The sequence below is a fragment of the Syngnathus floridae genome, chromosome 11 (assembly GCF_059516105.1).
Source record: "Syngnathus floridae isolate MCC-2025c chromosome 11, RoL_Sflo_1.0, whole genome shotgun sequence".
NCBI lineage: Eukaryota > Metazoa > Chordata > Actinopteri > Syngnathiformes > Syngnathidae > Syngnathus > Syngnathus floridae.
Genome location: NC_142423.1, coordinates 14,415,801 through 14,436,766, shown reverse-complemented (window position 1 = coordinate 14,436,766; position 20,966 = coordinate 14,415,801). Strand labels below are relative to the sequence as shown.

At 41.5% G+C, this 20,966-nt stretch overlaps 1 protein-coding gene and 1 long non-coding RNA gene across 2 annotated transcripts in view; one reads left to right on the top strand and one right to left on the bottom strand.

The window, feature by feature from the left end:
• LOC148391329 (uncharacterized) overlaps nucleotides 1-20,966 on the top strand; it is a 131,975-nt gene that overhangs the window by 54,682 nt on the left and 56,327 nt on the right. The gene's annotated exons all lie outside the window — the stretch shown is intronic.
• LOC148391330 (metabotropic glutamate receptor 4-like) overlaps nucleotides 1-20,966 on the bottom strand; it is an 87,568-nt gene that overhangs the window by 12,378 nt on the left and 54,224 nt on the right. Inside the window, exons 4-7 of the mRNA XM_088389269.1 lie at nucleotides 12,101-12,236; nucleotides 11,833-11,987; nucleotides 11,142-11,282; nucleotides 6,089-6,289 (exon numbers count right to left, since the gene is read on the bottom strand). Coding sequence (XP_088245395.1) covers nucleotides 6,089-6,289; nucleotides 11,142-11,282; nucleotides 11,833-11,987; nucleotides 12,101-12,236 — 633 coding nt within the window. The remainder of the gene's footprint in view (nucleotides 1-6,088; nucleotides 6,290-11,141; nucleotides 11,283-11,832; nucleotides 11,988-12,100; nucleotides 12,237-20,966) is intronic.

Here is a 20,966-nt window from a genome sequence, read left to right as displayed (position 1 = left end):
CATCACCGTGATAACTGTGCGCTGTTTGAAGACACGCTGTAATGATGTGTCACTAAAAAGACAGGCCTCATCTTTGCCATACAGCAGTTTGATGAGCCTCACTGCCGACTCGCTGAAGCGCTTAATCAAGGTAGAACATAGAGAGCCGTCCTGAGAGGCACAGCGGAGGGACTTTGTATCCAATTGCTTCTGCTGTCAACATTCACAAACCTGATGAAAAAAAGCATCTCCCTTGTTTTGGGGCTTTTGTCTCCAAACCAGGGATGGTTTCTTTCTTTGGAAGCCTCCCACGCGTCCGGAATGAAAAGGGTGCGCGTGGTCGTTCTGCTGAGTCGTTTTTCTTTGTTTCATTGCCAGAGTTTTGATCCACAGCTGGGCTGACTCATCCAGATGTAGATTAGAGCTTTAGTTGGGCCCACCCTGGTATCAATACCGTCACAAAACATGAGAGGATTACAGCGTCCCAAAAGAGGGGAATCACTGTGTATTCACAAGCACATTGACACTGTCAATAGCAATGTCAATATAGTTCTTTTTAATTTTCAAGTCTTGTGTAAGGGTGGCTGTAACTCAATATTGGAGACTGTTGAATTGTGAGACAATTTTTCCCATGAGGAAATGGAATCTGCACGCAGCAATGACGACACCCCCTTTTCACTGCATAACAGTGAATGAAGTGATCAGAAAACTGTGATGCCATGTTTTGCCAATTTTAGATAGGCAGAAACACTTCACAATTTCAAATTGCCCACCTGGTTTTAGTTGGGATTTATTTTGGCAAATTGCGTATTCTGCAAAAGTAGGAGCCTTGGAATTGCTACAAATTGGCTGTTCAAACCAAACCGAATGACGTCCTGTTCAATTTCAGGCCTTTGAGACATTTCATTTGTCCTGTCTACCCAGGTTTCTATTGGTCACTGTTGTTGAGGTTTTCCTGGGGGGTTTTTTCCGGGTTATTTTCCCCCCCAGTTGGTGTTCACAGTGATCGACATTGATACCATGCTGTATCCACATTAGATGGTGTTGACAGAAATGCTCTCTTATTTTTCATCACACTTCTGTCCAAAATACTTTGGATACCAAATTCCTTCGTGGGACAATCCCTGGAATGACCCCAAATGACTTCTTTAACAAAAAATGAACTTGACTTGACTTGAAAAAATGAATGACTTGATCAGCACCTGGCACCAAATTTCAAGTAGATCTCATCCTCTATCTTTGTCACTATACTAATTCATGTGTGCCAGCAGTATCCTGGCATCCCTTTCAGTTGCCACTCAATGACCACTTGACAATCAAACATGAATAAACATTTGTCAATTCAGATTTCGCTAGCCACCTGCAGAGACTCACCAAGGAGCAATTTTGGCTCAAGTGGCAAACTGAACAAAACCATGGTGAGCTCCATGGGACCTCTGCACGTCAGCAATGCTGGCGGGAACAATGGTACTCGTAACAAACATGTTTATGCACCGCTGACATTCAATACCAAAGCCTGTGGTTTAAAGGATTCCAAATGGATACGTTTCAGGCACACAGTCAGGAGGCAATGACCACAATACCAAGCACCAACATCTGACATCATTTCACTATTTCAAAATAATGAATATTTTAAGACTAGCAGTGATCAGAATAACCAATGCTATCCAGCGTGACTGCAATATTCGTCCACGACCAGCTTTTTTTGTCCTCTGACCTGTACAGAAATATGGAGTGCAGACTATGTCGCCTTGTAGGCTAGAGATGTCACTGTTCCACAAAGTATTATAGATGAGCGACAGTCAAAAGTAATCTGTAAATTGGCTAGTTAAACACATGATTAGTGATTTGCAGACGCTAAACTTTAAATATCAACGAGGCTAAGTTGACTAGTCGACTGATTGGTTCAAAGCCTATGACCTTTTCTGATACTGTTTTTTCCCCAGAACTGAGGGCTCAGATTCAAACAGTTCCTTGGATCTCAATAAAGCAGAGCAGGTCTTTGCGCATGGCTATCATTGAGTCTGTAGTAACGTCTGGATTTGTCGTCTTAAACAACGTACCCTGACTACACCACACACTGTCACAAAACCTTCTAGCTAGCACCCTACTTCTGTTGCTCAGAACTCATGAGAATAATACACTGTAGATTAATACCCTCCAGAGCACAGCTAAAAAAAACTGAAGAGATAAGCTGTTTGGTGGCTTGGTAGTCAATTTGCAAACACACTGTCACACTGCCTCCTTGTTTGGTAGGCAGGGACCCCACTTGTCACCACTCTGAGGAGGAATTGGGAAAATCTCTACAGTAACTATGACACCCCATTTTGAGGGGAGGTCACATGATACTAACAAAGCTGTAGTGATCCTGTCACACAGATGGCATCATGTGCTGGCACAGCACATCTCACCTCTCCAGCGGTGAGCAAAATTGAAAAGACAAAAAGACGCAGATTCAGGTGCTTGGGTAATGAAATGAAATGGCCGAGGGGAGAAGGCGACCTGCAGTTTCTGTTGTCCTCCGTGCGTCTATGGTAGGTCTTCTTCATTAGGGCGGAGATCTAGGCCAGTCTGGCCAATGTTTGAGCTGCAGATAAGAAATGAGGCCTGTCATGTGGCACAAACTGCTTGTCTAAACAGTCTGCTCGCATAATGAGCTCCACAGTGGCCTCCTTCTCCTCCTCCTCCTCTGCCGCCACAACATTGAGCTGCACTCTAATGTGACAATGTGGGCCCTGAGGTTGCAAAGGCGAACTGATGGCCCACATGCTTGTTCCAGGCCAGTGGGGTTAATTAACTGCTTGTAATCATATGCAATATTTAATGAACATGGTAGCGGTGCACACCTTAAGAATTAGCACTCATTAAGCCAACATGTGTTTTTTTTCTTCACCTTGGCGATTGGATGCATGTTTCCTTGCGACATCGGTCATTAATTCTTAATGATCTCTGCATGGGAAAGTCATGCAGAATTTACCACAAGTACACTTTTGAAATGTGTCTTGCATTCCAATGGTTGCATCATTGCTCTACGATTTTGTCTGCAGCCGATTCTGTTGCAATCATGCCCTTTAACGACTGGATTGTTGGGAATTGAACGTCTGGAATAGAATAGAACAGTGCAGTGCAGACAAATCGTAATTCATTAAGGATACGTGCTGCTGTTTGCAATGTACTCGAGTGAACAGATTTTGATCAGGGTGATGTAATTTGGATTGTAAACATAATACCACAAGAATACAATATGACTAGGTCAGCACTTGTTTCTAAAAATATCTTTCTCCACCACACCTTGATGGAAAAAGCTGGGGGAAAAACAATAGCAAATGTCTTGGTTGCCCATTCTCAATATCCCATGAAATCAAACACGTTTTGCCCTTCATAGGGCAATAACCTTGGAGTATGTTTACGATCCAATACTGATCTATAAAATGCACTTTACATGTGAACAAAAGGCGTAATGGATTTGCAAAATTAGTAGCACTGCAGCAGGTATAGTTTGACTTGCGTAATGCTCACATCAAAAGAAGGAGAGGTAAAAAAAAAATTGACCAAACCACCCAAGACAGAAAAGACTGATGAGAAGCTGCTTTTTGCTCTTGACCAACGGAAGTGCGAACAAGTCCAAGTGGATGTGTTTGAGTATTTGTGCTATGTCGGCTGCTGCTGCTGAATGGGCTGAAACTGAGCTGTGAAATTGATTCATGATAAAGAAAAGGGGCTCTGACTCTAGATTTGTCAGTGTGGAAAATGTGATCGAAGAGAACGTAAAAGAATCACACAGATATTAGCAGACTATGTGAACTATCTGGAGATTATGTTCCAGCTTTTCAAAAAGGTTATCTGTCATCAACTAGCTTAGCGTGCACTCTCCAGACAGTGTGCTGAGATATGGCAGATAAATGTGGTTTTTTTTTTCTTTTCGCCGGCGACTCCCTGTGAGTGTCTCGCGTTTTAAGGAGCTTTTTGAAATTGCATCCTTGTCGCATGAGAAACCCAAGAAGCCCATACTTTGTAGGCGTCATCATTAAATTTTAGAGGCTACCCACCGAAACTGCTGACAAACACAGCATGATGTGTAACAATAGATCCTTGCTGGCTTGGTCCAAAGAATGAATCATCCTAAAAAGAATGTGATCCACTTTGACATAAGGATAAGGCCTACCACAATTCCAAGCCGAAAGATAACCCAAACTAATCCTGATCTGACCAAATTCAAAGCCTATTCCTCCCCATACCCTACCCGCATAGCCTCAAACGTGACACAATAATAAACACAACTAGATTCCTGCTGTTTCTTCATCAATGCACCTTTACCGCACGTTTCATATCTCATCTTCACAGTATAGTGTAAATTCAGTCATCATAGGATTCACAGCCTCCAGCAAATACAGTTGTAGCTCTTGTTTTATACATCTGGACAGTTTCCATATCTTGCTGTGGGCTGATGCAATCGTGTGGGGTGTGCTGAAATGTAACCTGGAGGCAACATGTCTGGTGAGATGGAACCTCCATGCACACTGTTGAAAGAAATTCATTCAAGGTTTGATGGATCAATAAAGTTGTCTTTTCTGAAAAGAAATTGGTTCACTCCTATTGTAGTTCTGGGCAAGTCTTTCTCTTATGGTTTATAAACACACACACAGACACACACCTTAAATATTTTCTCACTTTCCTCAATCAAATAAGAAATTAAATAACTTTTGAGGCAAATTTCCCTGAAAATATAATCAAACTTTGGAGTTCAAAGGCTCCACACTGTACGTGCTGCAAAATATCTGTGTGGACATGGTGTTATTATAGATAACATTGCAATTGGGTCTTTAGGGTATCTTCCCGTTTGGTGATGGGTAACTTTTTCTCACTGGTCTCCGATGCTTTTCTAATCAGTAGCACTAAATGGAAAAAAAAAAAAAAAAGTCAAAATGGGCCAAATGAAAGTCAAGAGTCCCTTTAGGCAAGCGTGTCTGCTCGGCAGATGTCCGGGAATTCAGGTTAGCCAGATAAAGGGGCCATGAGACACTTTTATTGGTCACCAAGACATTTTTCAAGATGTTTTAACTAAACTCAACATATGATTTGATTTAAATAACAAAGATGTCTATCAAAATCTAAATCTTGTCTTTTGTACAAAAATTGATTTGTAGGACTCAAGATTGGTTTAAAATCATTTTGCGCTTCCTCACTGTAGTGTAAACTAGGCTTGTTGCCCAGAGCCAAGATAATGTGACGTATATTAACAGACTTTTCAAATAACTTCCCAGTAAGGGGCTTTTCCTCTTTGCTTCAATAGTTTTTAAACTCTTTCACAGTTATGGATTAAACATTTAATTGACATTCTGCCAAAGCGACAAGTAGATATTAATTAGAATCGAAAGGAAAAAGATAGCTCACAGAGAGCACGACTTCAAATGAATAATTTATCGACACAAACGCTGCTCCCCCCCAACACACACACACACACAGATTAGAGTTTGTATGAAAGAATAATAGTCTTCAATTGCTTTGCACCGTTTTTTTTTTTATATAAAATTAAATGTAAATCAGTGGGGATTTTCTGTGCGCAATAAATGAACAATAAATGTTCGTGTCACGTATGTGGACGTGACTGAGAGCTGGCAGGAGGGAATGCAAAAACGAATCTATATAATAGAGGGTGATGACATGAACACATTTAAAATCATTGTGGCATTGCAAAACGCTTAAGGCTGACTCTTAATAGTGGAACTCTTGCCTGCATGTGCTAATGCTCACTTAAGCCCCTTGGGTGAGGTATTATTAAAAAATGACTTCTTTTTACTTTAACATGGAGGAAATCCCCCAAATACGAAGATCTTGTCGGAGTGAGACCTTTAAATTGTGCTGGTGACGGGTCCAGGGTTTACCCTGCTTCTTATGTCGTCAGCTGGGGATGGCGGATTTTTCATGGATGGATGGAGAGATGGATGGGTCATAAGAAAGCAAAATCTTCAATCTTTTTATATGTTATACAGTTTGCGTTGATAAAGATAAACACAGATCCAAATGCAGACGCTGCTACCAAATGACCAGATGTTGGTTACCCTAGTACGTATTAGGCATAGGTTGCAAAGGTGGCATGGCAACTTACCTCTAAAGTTGAGGCGGCGTATGTGCTTGAGCAGATGTGTGCCATTGATGGGCTCCATCTTGGCGCAGAGACCCACCTTACCCGGGCACAGCTCCTGGTGCATGTTGTGCAGCGCATGAGCCATGGAGTAAACAGCGTCAATCACAAACTGCACCTTGCCTTCCTGCTCATAGTTGGAGTCTTTCCCAATCCGCTCTTGATCTGTAAGACAGGCGTGAATTAATAAACACACCTCCATTATTTAATGTTTTTTTATATTGTTAATGCCGGGCCAAATCCTCCTATGGCATCATTTGGTAAAGTTCACATTTTATAACAAATCAATAGTATTGGGTGTTGTTTTTAGAGATATGCTGCGGCTTTTAGTTGAATGTAGTATACCTCCAGCAGGGCACCTTTGCTTATCTAAGTCAGTGGTACCCACCCTTTTTTGGCTCGTGTACCCCCAAACCTTTTGGCATACTATAAGTACAAATGTTGTGGATAAAATAGTTATTGTGTTTTAGCTTTCAAAAACACATTAGAGGTCAGAATTCTACGTTACTATTCCAGAAACGTAAAAAATAACAATGCTGTGAATGTGATGGCATAAATTGTGCTGATCTTACACGTGTTCAGCACTGTACAGTATTTCCTCGTAGCTTTCTTGAAAATCGGTTTAATAGTTTTGTCCAAACAAAACAAAGACAACCATTATTTCCTCACTACAGGTAAATGTGTGTTTCTACCTGAGCCAATAGTTGAAGTCAATATCTTGAGCCTATACTCACCAACTACATTTGTTGCTGTGTCACTTAGTGGAGCAGAGTGGTTTGGACAGCACAATTCCGCACCACCCTGCTTAGAATGATGGGCTACCTGCATCGGGCCCTCTGCGGCTTCTCTTTTTGCCACCACACAGAAAGGGCCTTGCCTGTCGCAATTAGCCGGCAGCTAAATATGTGGAGGGCTGCTGACGAGAGAATCAATTCCAATATGTGGAGTGCAGGTCGAAGGGTGTTCTCTTTCTTTTTTTTTTCTCGGTCCTGCGGGAAATCTTATCAGTGAAAGGAGGAAAATCTCTTTTCTGTCTCCGCAGAAGGATTACATGGATTTGCCTGCGAATGACTCGGTAAAGTCTCCATGTTCATTTGCCATTATCTTTTACCTACTGTGTACTTGTCATTTTTCATTAACTTCTCTAATGGATCGTATAAGCCACAGTCGGGATTGAAATTCACTTACGGAGCCGGAGTGAGAGAAATTAGGCACGCAGCAAATGTGGACATACATTTGCGCAGCTAATCCACTCAATGTAATATTTTGTGGTAGGAGTTCATTAATCCTGACCCAGGCTGTTGCAAAGCTTTTTTCATGTTAAATTATTATTTTATTTTTGTGGGGATGATTAATTGCTTAGGAGGTGCACACAGTGGGCTCCGAGCAGAGGCGTCACCATGCCGCCAATCCCTACGTAGTCACGCCTGCCGCGAGCCATTTGACAAAAGGCGCCTGGATTAAGCATTGAATAATTAGCAACGACGAGCTAATCGCTGAGCTGCAGCTACTAATGCAGCAGTTCAGAATGGAATTGTCAGTCAACAGGTGGACAACTTGCTTTCTTTTCAATTATTTCCAATGAGCCAACGCTTTGGAAAAAACTAATGCACACCGCTTTTTTTCTTTAATGTGTGAGCTCTCTGACTGCTTTGAGTTGAAGATATTTTCTCCCCAAAAACACTTTGGTGTCATCAGTGTTGTTCTTCTTCAGGCAGCTAATCACAGCCGTTGTTGCCTTGGAGACCAAGAAACATAAGATTGCTTTTTTGCATGATCTCTAATGATGTAAGCAACACAGTGCACAAGTGGTTTGTATGTCTGCCTCGTGGTTCTGAAGTTTGGGGTACTCTAGCTTCTGCCCAAAAATAAGTTCAGTTCACTTAAGACTAAACTGTCCACAATTTTAAATGCGAAAGTAGTTTATCCCGTTGTAAAGGAGCATTCAGATATTTCTGAGTTAATTATACATGAATCTATATTTTTAGCTATAATCGCACAGGGCAAAGTGTTTGCAAATAAAAAAGAAAATATTTAACATTAACAACGCATGTTTCCAATCACGGCTGATCTGTGTACTTCTTACCGTTCATGTTCGTGCACACGGTACAAAGGTTAAGTGGTTTTATCATCGTGTGCTTGCGGACACCTAAAGTCGCGTATCAGATCTTCCTTCACTAGCATACATGAATAAAATAACACATAATTTTTCTTTTAGCTGGAGTGGCCTTTGCTATCTTGATTATAAAAGTTCACTTTGTATTAGTACAAATGAGTCATTAAATAAGCAAAATATCTTCTGGTAGGATTATGCACTCATGGCTGTGCTCATTCCTGCATTTTCTAACGTTTGGTTGTTTACCATTCAACCGGCGTCACCATTTTCAATCCCCACTTCAATCTCCCAAATCAGCAGCCGTCACCCCATCTCATCTCCTCGCCATTCTAACGATCATGCCTTGAGATTTTCGTCGAGGGGGTACGGCTGCAGTAATTAAAGGGCCACGGGGACTTGGATTGGTCACAGTTTGGCTGACGTGAAGAAAAAGAAGCCTCTGGGATTCTGTGAAGGAGCGTGGGCGGTAGAGCAACGGCGCTCCGGCGGGTCCGTCGACAGGCCACCCACGCTTAACTTTCTATCGACGTTTCAGGACACTTTGCTCCTTAAAGTCATCGTGGGCTCGTGGAGGCTCTCCAATCTGGTGCTTTCATGACGCTATTTTTTTTTTTTCTCAGAAGCTGCCTTTCAAGGCCACTGAGGATTATTTTGGAGTCTCATTCAAAGGAGTGAAAAAAGACCAGGGAGTTTTCGATATAAAACTAACTTGCTCTGCTGTGGATTTTGTGTCAATAACAACAATGGGAAGGTTGTCCAGATGTCTGGATTGATCCATTTTTGGTCTCAAGTCGTTGAGTATAAATTGTGAAATGGCAGCCTGTTGAGAGTATGGACACAAATGTATTATTTAAGAATAGCAACATATACCTTTAAAAATTCTGGATTAAAAATTGGACCAACCCTGCTCAATTTGATTCATGTAGTTTTCTTGTAGAAAAAATTGCGTTTTGTGTAATTAGGTGAAAAGGTACAAATTTCTTTGTTAAATTGAAAGTGCCCGGCCCCCCAATTGGCTGGTGTGGGTTCCTGGTTCTATAATTTAATCATACAAGACAAGTCAATTAAATAATTTAGTAAAGTTCTGGTTGCCCCTCCAGTGCAGCCACCTTCACTGAATGTTTTTTTTTTTTTTTTTTTTGCGAAACCGCATTTACTCTACCTGCTACTTTCTCTCTCACACATCTTTAATAAGCAGCATGAATAAAGTGCTTGAGCTGAGCCTTACCTCCCCTTTCAACATTGATCAATATCAATTTTACATCTCTTTCATAAACAGATAAAACACATCTCCGTTTTTTTGGTCCACCCATTTGCTCATGCCCTCCTTATCCTTTCATCACGAACCAAGAAGGACGCTGATTATTCTCAGTATTTTTTCCCTGCAAAGAGAGATGTCAAAGCTCCTCCACTCTGCAGAGGGTTGTCACTTTTTAACCCCCAACAATTGTTGTGAGACAGGCCATCCCATTGAAGCAAAGGTGAGAATCGTGTTCCACGCTAAAATAGCTGTAACGGCTGAGATGAGCGACAGGAGAGATTCTACTTATGCGGCTTCATTCTTGAGCTCTCCCGACCGAGTCTGGTTTGTTGTAAAACCAGAGAGCGTGTTTCCCTAGTGGTCTTCCTTATAGATATGAATTTTCGAATGTCTACTTTGCATGTACTTGCGTGGGTTGCATACAGTACATACAACTTAACTGACATGTTGGCTATAGTGGTAGTGGAATGCTGTTGCTATCGCCAACATTCCCGGAGGAGCCCACCAGGATTCCCAGTGGCTTGCCAGCATAGGTCACTGCAACTGAGTCTATGTATCAGTGTCATCTCACCCCCGCCCCCCCCCTCCGCCGCTAAGCCTCCGCGTTCCCTCTCTGGAGGCCCTCAGTGGTTGATTTTTCACTTTCCATGTGGTGTCCTTCAGTGACTTCACACTAATAGAGCTGAGTTTGTCTACCCACACCACACACACATACTTTCTTCCCTAAATCCAAAATGATGAATAGTACATGACTTTATTCATACTTCAGAGTTTGATTTGAGTAGAAAAGCTGGTAGTGAAGAGACGTGTCAGGATTTAAGCACATTAATGGCTGAACAACTTCATAAGGATACATTGTTCAGTTGTCAAGCTGCTGTGCACACCTCCAGACACAAGCTCGGTCATTGGTTCGTTCCTTACCTTCCCCCGTGTTCCAATCACTCTCAAGTACTTGCTCATCCATTTACACTCGGACACCTTCAGCGCCTTGCTGGCTGCCGGAAATTGTACAACTCTGCAGGTTTGGAGATTAATTGACTTCATGCTGCAACCTACGTCATTGTGGAGGTTGTTCAACGTACCAACATCTTTCTTCTTAATGAGACCAAATTGAATTACATGTCTCACATTTAGGTTTTGAAACAAATTTGGGAGGAACCTCACACCTCTGGATCATCCATCTGGACAATCTGGACACTCGGCCTTTTGTTGAAAAAATGCTCAACTTTATCTGTATACGCGCGTGCCGAACCTGAAATCGTAATCATTAGCAATAAGATCAACTAAGAAGTTTCCGACTGCCACATTACGTGTCCACTTGGCATTAACCTAAAAGTACAAATAGGAAAATAAGCAATTTGGGTTTAGGCAGTCCACTTGAAACAAATGTCATTGTTAGCATGTGTTTATAGACTCCACATCACAACTGCACTCATCACACAATGCTCTAAAATACCAACATCTGCATGGAAAATAGCGGGTGATTTGGCATTTGCGTGGCCGCGGGGCAGCGTGGAAGGAGACTCAGTGGGTCGCTGTTTAACCTTTTTCATAATTAGCTTTTGCCTGTGAAGACTGCTTTTTAACTTGAATGTTTAACCAACATCATAAACAGGTATCAATAACAAAGTACTACTTACTTGTGCACTTTTTGAGCCCTGAGCCTTTTTTCAGGGCGTGTCGGCTCAGCTTGCAACTGAAGTTGTTCTCCCAGAACTCGGCGAACCAGATGTTCCGTCTGTTGTTCTCCAGTGTACGGCTGATGAAGTAGCGGTCGAAGCCTGGACACATTCGGTGTTATCGGTCATACGTAGCGTGCGAATGCTAAGTTCGGAGTTGCGTGCATTTTGAAGCATGCTTTGGAGAAAGTGCATTTTGTAAGCCTACCACCAATTTCTTTAGCAAATCCCCAAGCAAAATGTCAACACAATCGACAACTCGTCCTCTCTCAAGGGACAAAGTGAATGCATTGCGTTTGTTCCACATGCGGTAGTCATTGATCCAGAAAATGTGGAAAATCGAGTGATTTGTCTCCTTTGGGTATCCATAGCAGAAAGGTCTTTTTTAATATGACTTTTATTTGGTTTTAAAGTCCAGCGTTCCAGTAGATGGTGAGATGTGGTTGTTCCACAATGTTCAGTGGGTTCATGTTTAAATTTGGAGGAGCGACATGACTTATTGGTTCTGGACAGTCTGGCTTGTTTCTTGACCTTTTGCTGCATCTCTCCACAATAAACAATCCTATTAAAGCGTTCTCCAGTAAATAAAGTCCCCCAGCTACTATTTGCGGAAATAGGGTCTCCAATATACGACTCCTAAGACTGTCTTTACCTTTGATGGATTGGCGCTTGGGTAGGATGGTGACCGCTCCTTCTGCCATCTCTTCTTGGTGCAGGACTGGTGATATCTTGGAACCCCAGCTGTCAGAGCCCACCCAGATAAAATGACCCGTCTGGTTGGCTTTTTTAGCAGCGTGGAGCAACCGCCTGCAAAAGGGGGCAATATGTAGAAAATGTCAACAGGGTCAGCCCCACTTCGGCTCATTCTGCAATTCATCTGGCAGTGGATCTTTTGCGTCTCTGTGTGTTTTGCCACCTACCTGATGTCATCTTCATTGGCAAAAATGATGACTACTCTGGCGTTGGGATTTTCGCGTAGGCGTCTGATGACCTTGTCAAATTCACCCTGTTTGGGCTCCCTGGGAATCTTCACTGACTGGGAGATGCACACGCCCCCTTTAATGCAAAACAGGAAATCCATGAGTATAGACTGAACAGAAAATGTTTTGGAAGGACAGTTCAGGCAGCCAGTGTTGCTGAAACACACTTGAATTATATTGCATCTGATTCATGTTATTATTTACCCCCGGCGATGTATACTTGGGATCAGTTGAGAGTAACAAACTGTTTTGTAACTTTATCATGTTGTCATCTTGACAAAATCTATTTCAAATGTCACTTTGGCGTCTAGACAGCGGAGGTCCCTGGATGACTAAACACAGACACCACGGCAAATATTTGAACGGATGCGTGCACTTCTTAAACACTTTGATGTCACAACTCATGTGGTGATGTGCACTTTCTCACAAAATGGCATGTTGGAATAATACCTCTTGTGGGTAAAGGGAGAACAAAATCCTAGACACTCCAAATCCTGGTCGAGTCTGCCCCAAGGAGTAGAAGCTTTTCAAAGCGTGAAGTAACTCCATATGTTCCGTTGTCCCAATTATTTTTCTTATTCATATTGTGTTTATAATGAAGACGACACCTTGAATGTTTCCATTGTATATTTTTAGCCATGCTGTGATTCGAAGAAAGGCAAAATCACGATTTTTCGTCAGCGCTTTGATAGCAGACCGATAAACTGGTCGCTATCCTAACAGCAGACATCATGGTCAGGGTCAAAGTTCTAAACAGTACTTGTCCCCTCCATGCAAGCCACCATTTTTGAACACTTCATTACTGAGCTTTAGGGTTTAATAAGAAAAGTGCTCTATTGATTTTGGATGATATTGAATTCGAATGCCAAGTAAGCTCAGGTCAAAGTCATGTCAATTCCACCCTGTTTGAGCAATACATTTGTGTTCTACAGCTAACAATACAATGACTGTATGTTTGATTTCTGTGGGTTTTTTGTCCTTTTATTTTAATTCAGTAACGCTATTTAGCAGTAGACCGTGAATTGAGACCATTTGATAGATTTAGCACCAATCTCGTGATATTGTTGTGCAGGGTGTTGCCCACAGTATTCGTCGTCTGGAGTGCACCACTCACATAATTCACTTTTTTTCTCCTCTAAGTGGAGTGTCACTCACATTTTTGGACAAATCGGTTAAAATATTAAAAATCGGTACGCGTCTCTCAATTTAGGAGCAATCGTTTAAAAATAAATACGATGAGGGATAACTCTCTGCCTTAGGTTGTTTGCACTCATTGCTTTTTGAAATTTCACTTGATTATGAATCATTGTGGATTATGTCCCCATTAAATGACAAACACACAGATCATTATCACCCAAATGAAATTTGGAGTTCCCCCTGCTAGTCCTGCAGAGCTTTTAAGCATCTGTCAGCTAATTGTTTTGATTTTTCAGCCCCGGCAAATGCAACATTTTGGATTAATTTCCTCTCAGTAATCATCACAGCCTTCCTCATCCAGCTGGCAAAAAAAAAAGAGCAGAAAGAGACCAATTTCCTGTCCTGGAAGAAGACGTCAGGAATTAGCGAAGTTGAACTTTTAGCAGCCAGGGAGACACAAAATTAAAACTGTTGATTTATATCAGAGCAGGTAGACATAACGCGATTGCTCAAGGCACAATTGCACTGCAGAAACTTTGGGAGGAACTGGGAATTTAATTGGTACCTGTGAGCTAACCTGGGGTAATATGTAAACTGCATGCCAATTAAGCCATTGATTAAATTTAGTCCTAGTAGATATACACCTTAAAGAATGACTGCTAAAGACATTCTACATTCTGACAATGGAAATTTCCCTGACACAATTACCCCACTCATTTCCTATTCTTGCAACATTTATCATCGTTTTGAACATTTTAAGGAGTTTCAAATAGAGCACAACGGATGAGTTGAACCAAATAGATGGGAAAAGTTCCACAGGAGTAAGAAAAGGAAAATAGGTGAATTTGTGGATAGGGAACCACAAATAGGATTACTGCATTCTGAAAATGAATTTATATCATACAGGAGCTTTTAGGAGACCTTCCCAGAGGTCTGCTCAACCAACCTCACTTTCCAGTTCCATGGATTAGGTGTTATCCATCAAGGTTAATTTAAGATGCCGCCTTTACGGCTATGAGATGGCGCCATTGAAGAAAAAACGTCTTTTTATTTCCCCTCCTAACTACATCATAACTGCCCAGTTTGCTTTTAATGATGCCTCACCAGAATCTACGCGGCTACAGCTGTACCCACAATAAAGATCCCCTTACTGGATTAATGAGGCTGATTATGAAACGGTAATCTGAGAGTCCCGATCCCGCACGGCTCGCGAATGAACTCTGGCGGGCGAACGGCATTTCAAACGGCAAACTGTTTTCGACAAACTGCAGAAAGTCATGAAAGTTCACGTTGAAGTTGCCCTCATTTCGAAGTATTCATCAAGGTAAAGACGAAGGCAGGAAGGTTTTTTCTTTTTTTTTCTTGATACCAGAAAAGATGTGAGGCTGCGATGCAGCTACCTTCCGAGTGCATTTACAATACTAAGACATGTCACTTCAGTTTGTTGCTATGCTTCAAGAGTTTTATATTTGTGTGTGAGGAGATTTTGAACTAATCTTATCTTGGATATGATTCCCCTTTTCTCTTCAAATGCTCCCCAATAACAAGTAATACTTGCGTGGATTTGACGTTGCCATTGATGCCATCTGCCATTGATGTTGTTCAAAAAACCCATAGTTCTTGAGAAAAAAAAAAACGCAATCATATTCTCCCCCGTGAGGCTTTCATCTTGTTTGCTGTGTCCATGCTTAGCTCATGTTCAATTAAAGCATTCCAAATACACCAGTGTGAGATCTAAAGAGCCCATTTATCATTGCTGCGCTTCACTGACTTTCCCAATTGTACACATTTCCCCATCTTGTTTGTTTGCCACCTCTTTGTGTGCATGTGTTTGGTCTTTGGAGCCATTCAAGTAAATAATGAAGAAGTGGAACATGAGATTTCCACGGAATATACCCCCCTCCACCACCACGGTTAGCCTTGAGCTTGTAACAACATGTGCAAAAGTGTGCAGTGCAGACAGAAACATCGCCGAAACATTCAACAGCATGACCGTAATACTAATGATACTGAAGTTGGTGCGTTCCTTACTTTTGAGGCGAAGGATTGGTTTACAGCGTACAGCAAGAGAAAGGATTGTAAACCATAAAATAACTTTTTGATACAAAGATTCACTGAAAAGCTAAGATGAATCTCTGCTTTGCACACACTAATTTCTATTAATCTCACTTATTCCCAGCTGACTCTGAAGCAAAAACTCTGAGCCAATCGCGGAGCACATTTAGACACGCAATCTGGCATCAGCATCAAACATATAGAGCATAGGAAGTATGCTGTAGGTTATTAATAATTGAAAGGAGTGGGAAAGGAAAACAGAGTACACAGAGAAAATGGCCTGAGCAGAGAATCAAACCCAGAACTGCCATGCTGCCAATTCAGTATTATACAACAAGTTACATCTGCTCTTTTTAGGAACCTGCAACTGCAATGAAATTCTCTTTCGAATGGTTCAAACCATTACGAGTCAGTCATGGTATAGTGGTGCCGGAGGCAGCGCGAGTTTAATTCTCACTCAGTTACAATGTGAATGTGCGAGTGTGATTGCTTGTTTGGGTCTGTGTGCCATGTGATTGGCTGATGATGACCAATCAAGATTGTAATATGGCTTTTTGTCAGATGGCACAGATAGATTATTATGCTACACCGCTTATCCTGAAATCTGAATCGGATAGAAAAAGCCCCACAGTTTAATAAAAGCAGTTTGAACCCAGGATGATGAAATTAACTTTAAATTGCATGTACTGTAATCGCCCACATACGACATCGAGTGTGGCGACCTCGTGTTCGCTTTAATTTTCTTTTTTCTCATGGAGCTGGGCAAGTTGCTTTCAATCAAACCAATTGACTTGTGGTTGACCTTGCTTCCATGGGTACTAGTCTGGAATAACGCCCGTGGCTGGCAATAAGCCTGAAGAACAGCAGTGCTTTATACTTTTGCCCACCTAATTGACTCTGTAATAGTGTCATAGTCGGTGACGGTGTTTTCAAGCATGCTTTGGCAAACACTAGCAAAAAGAAAAAGCCCCCCAAGGCCATGTTGCGCACCCTCAATACCCAATAAACCAACTGTGATGCAAATTGGCAAAAATCATTTCAGTATGAAGCTACTGCCACATACATTATACCTGGCGAGCTAGTTCAGGCAAATACCATAAATATTACAGTGGTGCCTGAAAATACTGTATATACTGAAAATAAAAGTATGTCAGTGGTTCCCAACATCACCCTGTAAAATCCCCCACCAGCTTCACAGATCAATACAAAATTCATCAGACCTGTCTATTCAACAAACGAGTCTCTAGTCTTGCTCTTCCTCGCCATGTGTGTGCGAAAGGAAGTCTGTGAGAACTGTCATGTCTAAATCCATCCCGACCTCTTATTGTGTTTTGCCACTTCCTCCCGTGGCATGTGTGAAGCGCAAGAGTGTTACCTTCAACTAGAAGGCGTTGATTAAAATGAGGAAATGCGCAAAGGTGCCAAATGGAACAAAAGCAGGATACTAGTCAAATGCGAGCTGAGGGGGAAGATGTTTTCATACAGGAAGGCTGGAACCAATAAACTAATGGTTAGGCTCACAGTTTTGAGGCTCTGAGTTTTATTCCCAGCTTCAGGAGAGTGTGGAGTTTTCAATTTGATCAAAATAAACATTTTCAAAGATTCAGACATTTTTCTTTTCATCCATAAGTAGGCCTACATAATGTAAAGTATTTCTCTTAAATCTGGGCCGGTGCTGGTTCTTAAAAAAAGTATCTCGAGTGTCTATTTTTGGGTCATAATGGTCCGTGTTTAGATCGCAACACGTTGCCCGGCAGCTCCCAAAGGAAACTCAGCAGCCAAATAGGCAACACAGCCGCCACATCATAACTTCCAACAAGGAGACACGGGCGAAAATCAGCGGACGTCCAAACAAGTCTTCTCGGCCCGTTCATTACGCTGCCTTGTCGGGCCTCACATCAAGCATGGCTTTATACATAATGAATACGCACCTCGGGGGAACATTTTCATAGAAATTCTGCGAAGCGTTGCAACCTCTAGAATGATGCGTGGCGTGTTTTCAAAATGCTGAATAATTTACAGATGTTTTTCCCCCCCTTCTCTGTCTCTCCTTTCTGCTCTCGCATCTTCAATCCTCTGCACTCTCTCAAAGACAAGCGTGGCTGCGGGAGATAAATGACCTGCGTCTATTTGTCATCATGGCCAAATCACCACTCGATGAGGATGAGGCGCTTTCATCCGCTAACTGACAGATTGATTTGGCTGTTTTGCCCGCCTGTTTTCCCCGCCGCTCTCAACATTTTGATTTGATTTGTAAAAACTCCAGGTGTTGTTTGGCGTTACTTGATATGGATTCCAATTCAAAGTAGCGGAAACAAAGTGCAGTATTTTGTTTTTTGCTAATTAGTCCCTAATCACACGCTATGCATTATTCTTGCAGTCAGAATGTATTCCCTTGTTTTTGTTTTAATTTGGCACTGTCAAGTGATGCTGGATTTTTATTTTACTTATACACATAAAACAATTCGGATGATTTGCCAAGTTAGTCGGAAATCAAGGTGGTCAGTGTTGGCGTGAACCTTGAGGCTGTGCACAAAGGTTTTCCTCCCTTTAATTTGAGACGCTCCAATATAAATACTGTACACATCATAAATACTATTAAACATTTTTGCTATGTTAATCAGAAATTTAGAAAGGTGCTGTTAGAAATGGAATTGGTTGAGGCGTGTGTGTAAGTGGAACTTCCGGCTTTCTGGCTGCTTTCCTCTTTTCAAACATTGAGTTTTCTATTTTCGAAGGGTCATTGGTAACTCAAGGATGCACTGTCCAAATCATTTTCCCCATGGTGGATGGGTGTAAATGTAGTTCAAAGCTTTTTTGTTTTAAAGCACATTTATTCAAATGGCTCCTTTCGAACATTCTGGGCCTTTAGAGCTGAGAGCCCAAATATAATTTCATCAAGGACAGAAATAGAAGTGTGATTCACTCTTTGTGTTTCTGTCACCATTACGTCTGTTTTCCATTCACAAATTTTCCTGGAAGTGAGAACACTGCTGTCGTCAAATGGACGGAAATAAAAGATGCAATACAATGTGATACTCGGAAGGGATCATTTGACCCACAGCAAGCACGACTGATGAATAAGTTTAAGGTCGGTGGCAAGCTGGTGGTGTCACCGCTGTTATTTCAAACAAGTCTATATAAGACTACCTTGCAAATAAAACCTGAAAATAAATAGTATTTTCAAAAAATGTACCAAAGCGAAGCAAAACTATTTTCAACTCCATAAACTATTTTGATTTTTAATACATATTTTTTATTTTCATATTACATATATAAATGTATATTATGTATACGTATATTTTTTTAAATATTTTTATCATAGCTTTCCTTATTGCAGACATGACCATTATACTACTTTACAAATGACAAGATGACTTTAAGACCACCTCACGATTGATGACAAAATGACTCTTAACAGCCATGACTGACAGACTGTGCAACTACCTTCCCTAATGATGGTGTGCTTAGCGAGCAGCCGCTGCGACAGTCACAATACATCCAGGACTTGGAGGACCTGCTTAAGGTGCCAGCAGGAGACGCAGCCAGCCGCCGCCCGTTTCGGCACAGAATGCCCACAAAGAATTCTGGCAGATTCTCGGCGGGCTGGGCGCCGTGCGCCAGCCTTTAAGCGGATCCAGCCTTTCTGTTTGCCGTGTGCACTGGCATCAACTTGCGCACTTTCCTTTGAATCTGTTGAGGTTATTCTTGGCTAACCATTGTCAGTCAGCTCACCAGTCGACTTCCTTGCTGATTTAGAACACGGTTGTCCAACCATGTTTTGTTGTTAACCGAAACAGCAGAACCCAACGACATCTCAATGAAATCAAAGCGCATGTATTTTTATTCATTTATTTAATATATTAGTCTAATCAAATAAGAATATTTTCTAAATATTCAACTCAGCAAATATGTAAACAATTTTAACAATACATTAGTATTCTGAATTAATAAAATAATTGTGCATTTTTTATTCATTCATTTGTCACTGACAAATGACCTTGCCCATTTTCTAACAACTATAGCCCTTGAGCACAAGAAGATTGTTCCCACCTGATCTAGAGGCTGTCACTTCTGATGCATTGCCATCATTAAAGGGGCCATCTTATGTCAAATTCACTGTTGAATGCTTGTAGAGAAATAGTTGGGTCAGCGGAGTGTCTGCCCAGTAATCATGTCTGAAATCAAGTCAAGATTGGAGCCCAGAATCATCTAACTGTGAGCCAGACACGCTAACCATGCCTAAAAATGTCCAATTGAAATGCATTGTGCCATAAACGTTACCATGTATCATCAATTACTTTGCTGGCAGATTGGCAACAGCTTGAAGAGCATTTTTTCTGCCAAAATATGATTTGGCGTGTGTGTGTGATGGGCTGTGATTGGCTCAGCTGTCCCAGCCGGAGCTGTGAAAGCATCCAAGTGTGACTAGGCGAGAGTGTATTAATTAAAGGACAACACCTGCGGATCGGCATCCCACCTTCATTTGAGCCACTTTGGTGGCGGGTGGCCCGACGCAGTGCCCTAAGTGTGTCACTTTATACTCAGGTAATTACTGAGAGAACACTTATGCTCTATTGAGAAGTTCTCTGCACACACCATAACGCTGCACTTACAAGCCTGCACCAGTACTTTGGATTTGAAGTATCTTATCACGACTTTAAGCTGTCTGCTGGAAGAGAAAATCTGTATTTCCTCAAAATGTGGTCACTTACTAAACTGCAGAGAGATAGCCAACATTTATTATACATACTATTATGTAAATTAGCCCGTCTGGTATGTAACCGAATTGAAAGTTGTGCTCAGAGGCAAATTTCCAGAAGAAGGCAGGAAACAAAAGATTTGCTTGGTTGTTTAAGGGTGGGCAGGCATGCCAGAGACCCAATTTTACTGTAAACAACCAATTAAGCCAAATGATGGAATCTTTGTATTGTTCTTGCGGTCTGTTCATTTGTCTTATTTCCCCCCTGAGCATCCAGAAGGTTATACTGACCTACGATATATATATATATATATTTTTTTTTAGGGTAAGGAACGAACCTTACAGGAGGGTTAAGAAACTGGATTGTCATTAGCTCAAGCCCCACAGAGGTGAAAAAGTAGCCTGGCATCATACAATACATAAAGACCATAATCAAGACCCGTCCGTGCTCAGCCTATTCAAGGCCCTGCAAAACAGTACAGCTTTAAAGTGGCCAGCTTTCACTCACAAGCTGAGTTTACGTTCCCTTCTGAGCCACCCATGCTGCTCAGAACCTTCCTTGCCTTTTGTGAGAGATAGATTTAAAGAAAATGTAGGGGAATAATGTGAAGTCAAAAGTAAGCTGTCAGCGAGGCTTTCATTGAGTGCCGGCCCGAGGGCTCACAACTGTGACATCTTGTGACATTCATTTTAAAAAAAACGTCACTCATTTAATTCCGTTTTGTTTTTGTGCATAATGGAGTCAAACTCACAATATTATGACTTAAGGCAAGATGGGTATGAGCGATGAATTTAAATACATTTGGCTTTATTAATATTTCAAAACAAAACTAATGTGCTGCACTTTTGTTGAATGTAAATACATGCGGTGTCCCATCATTGCTCTCTTATCCGTGTAATATGTGATATTCT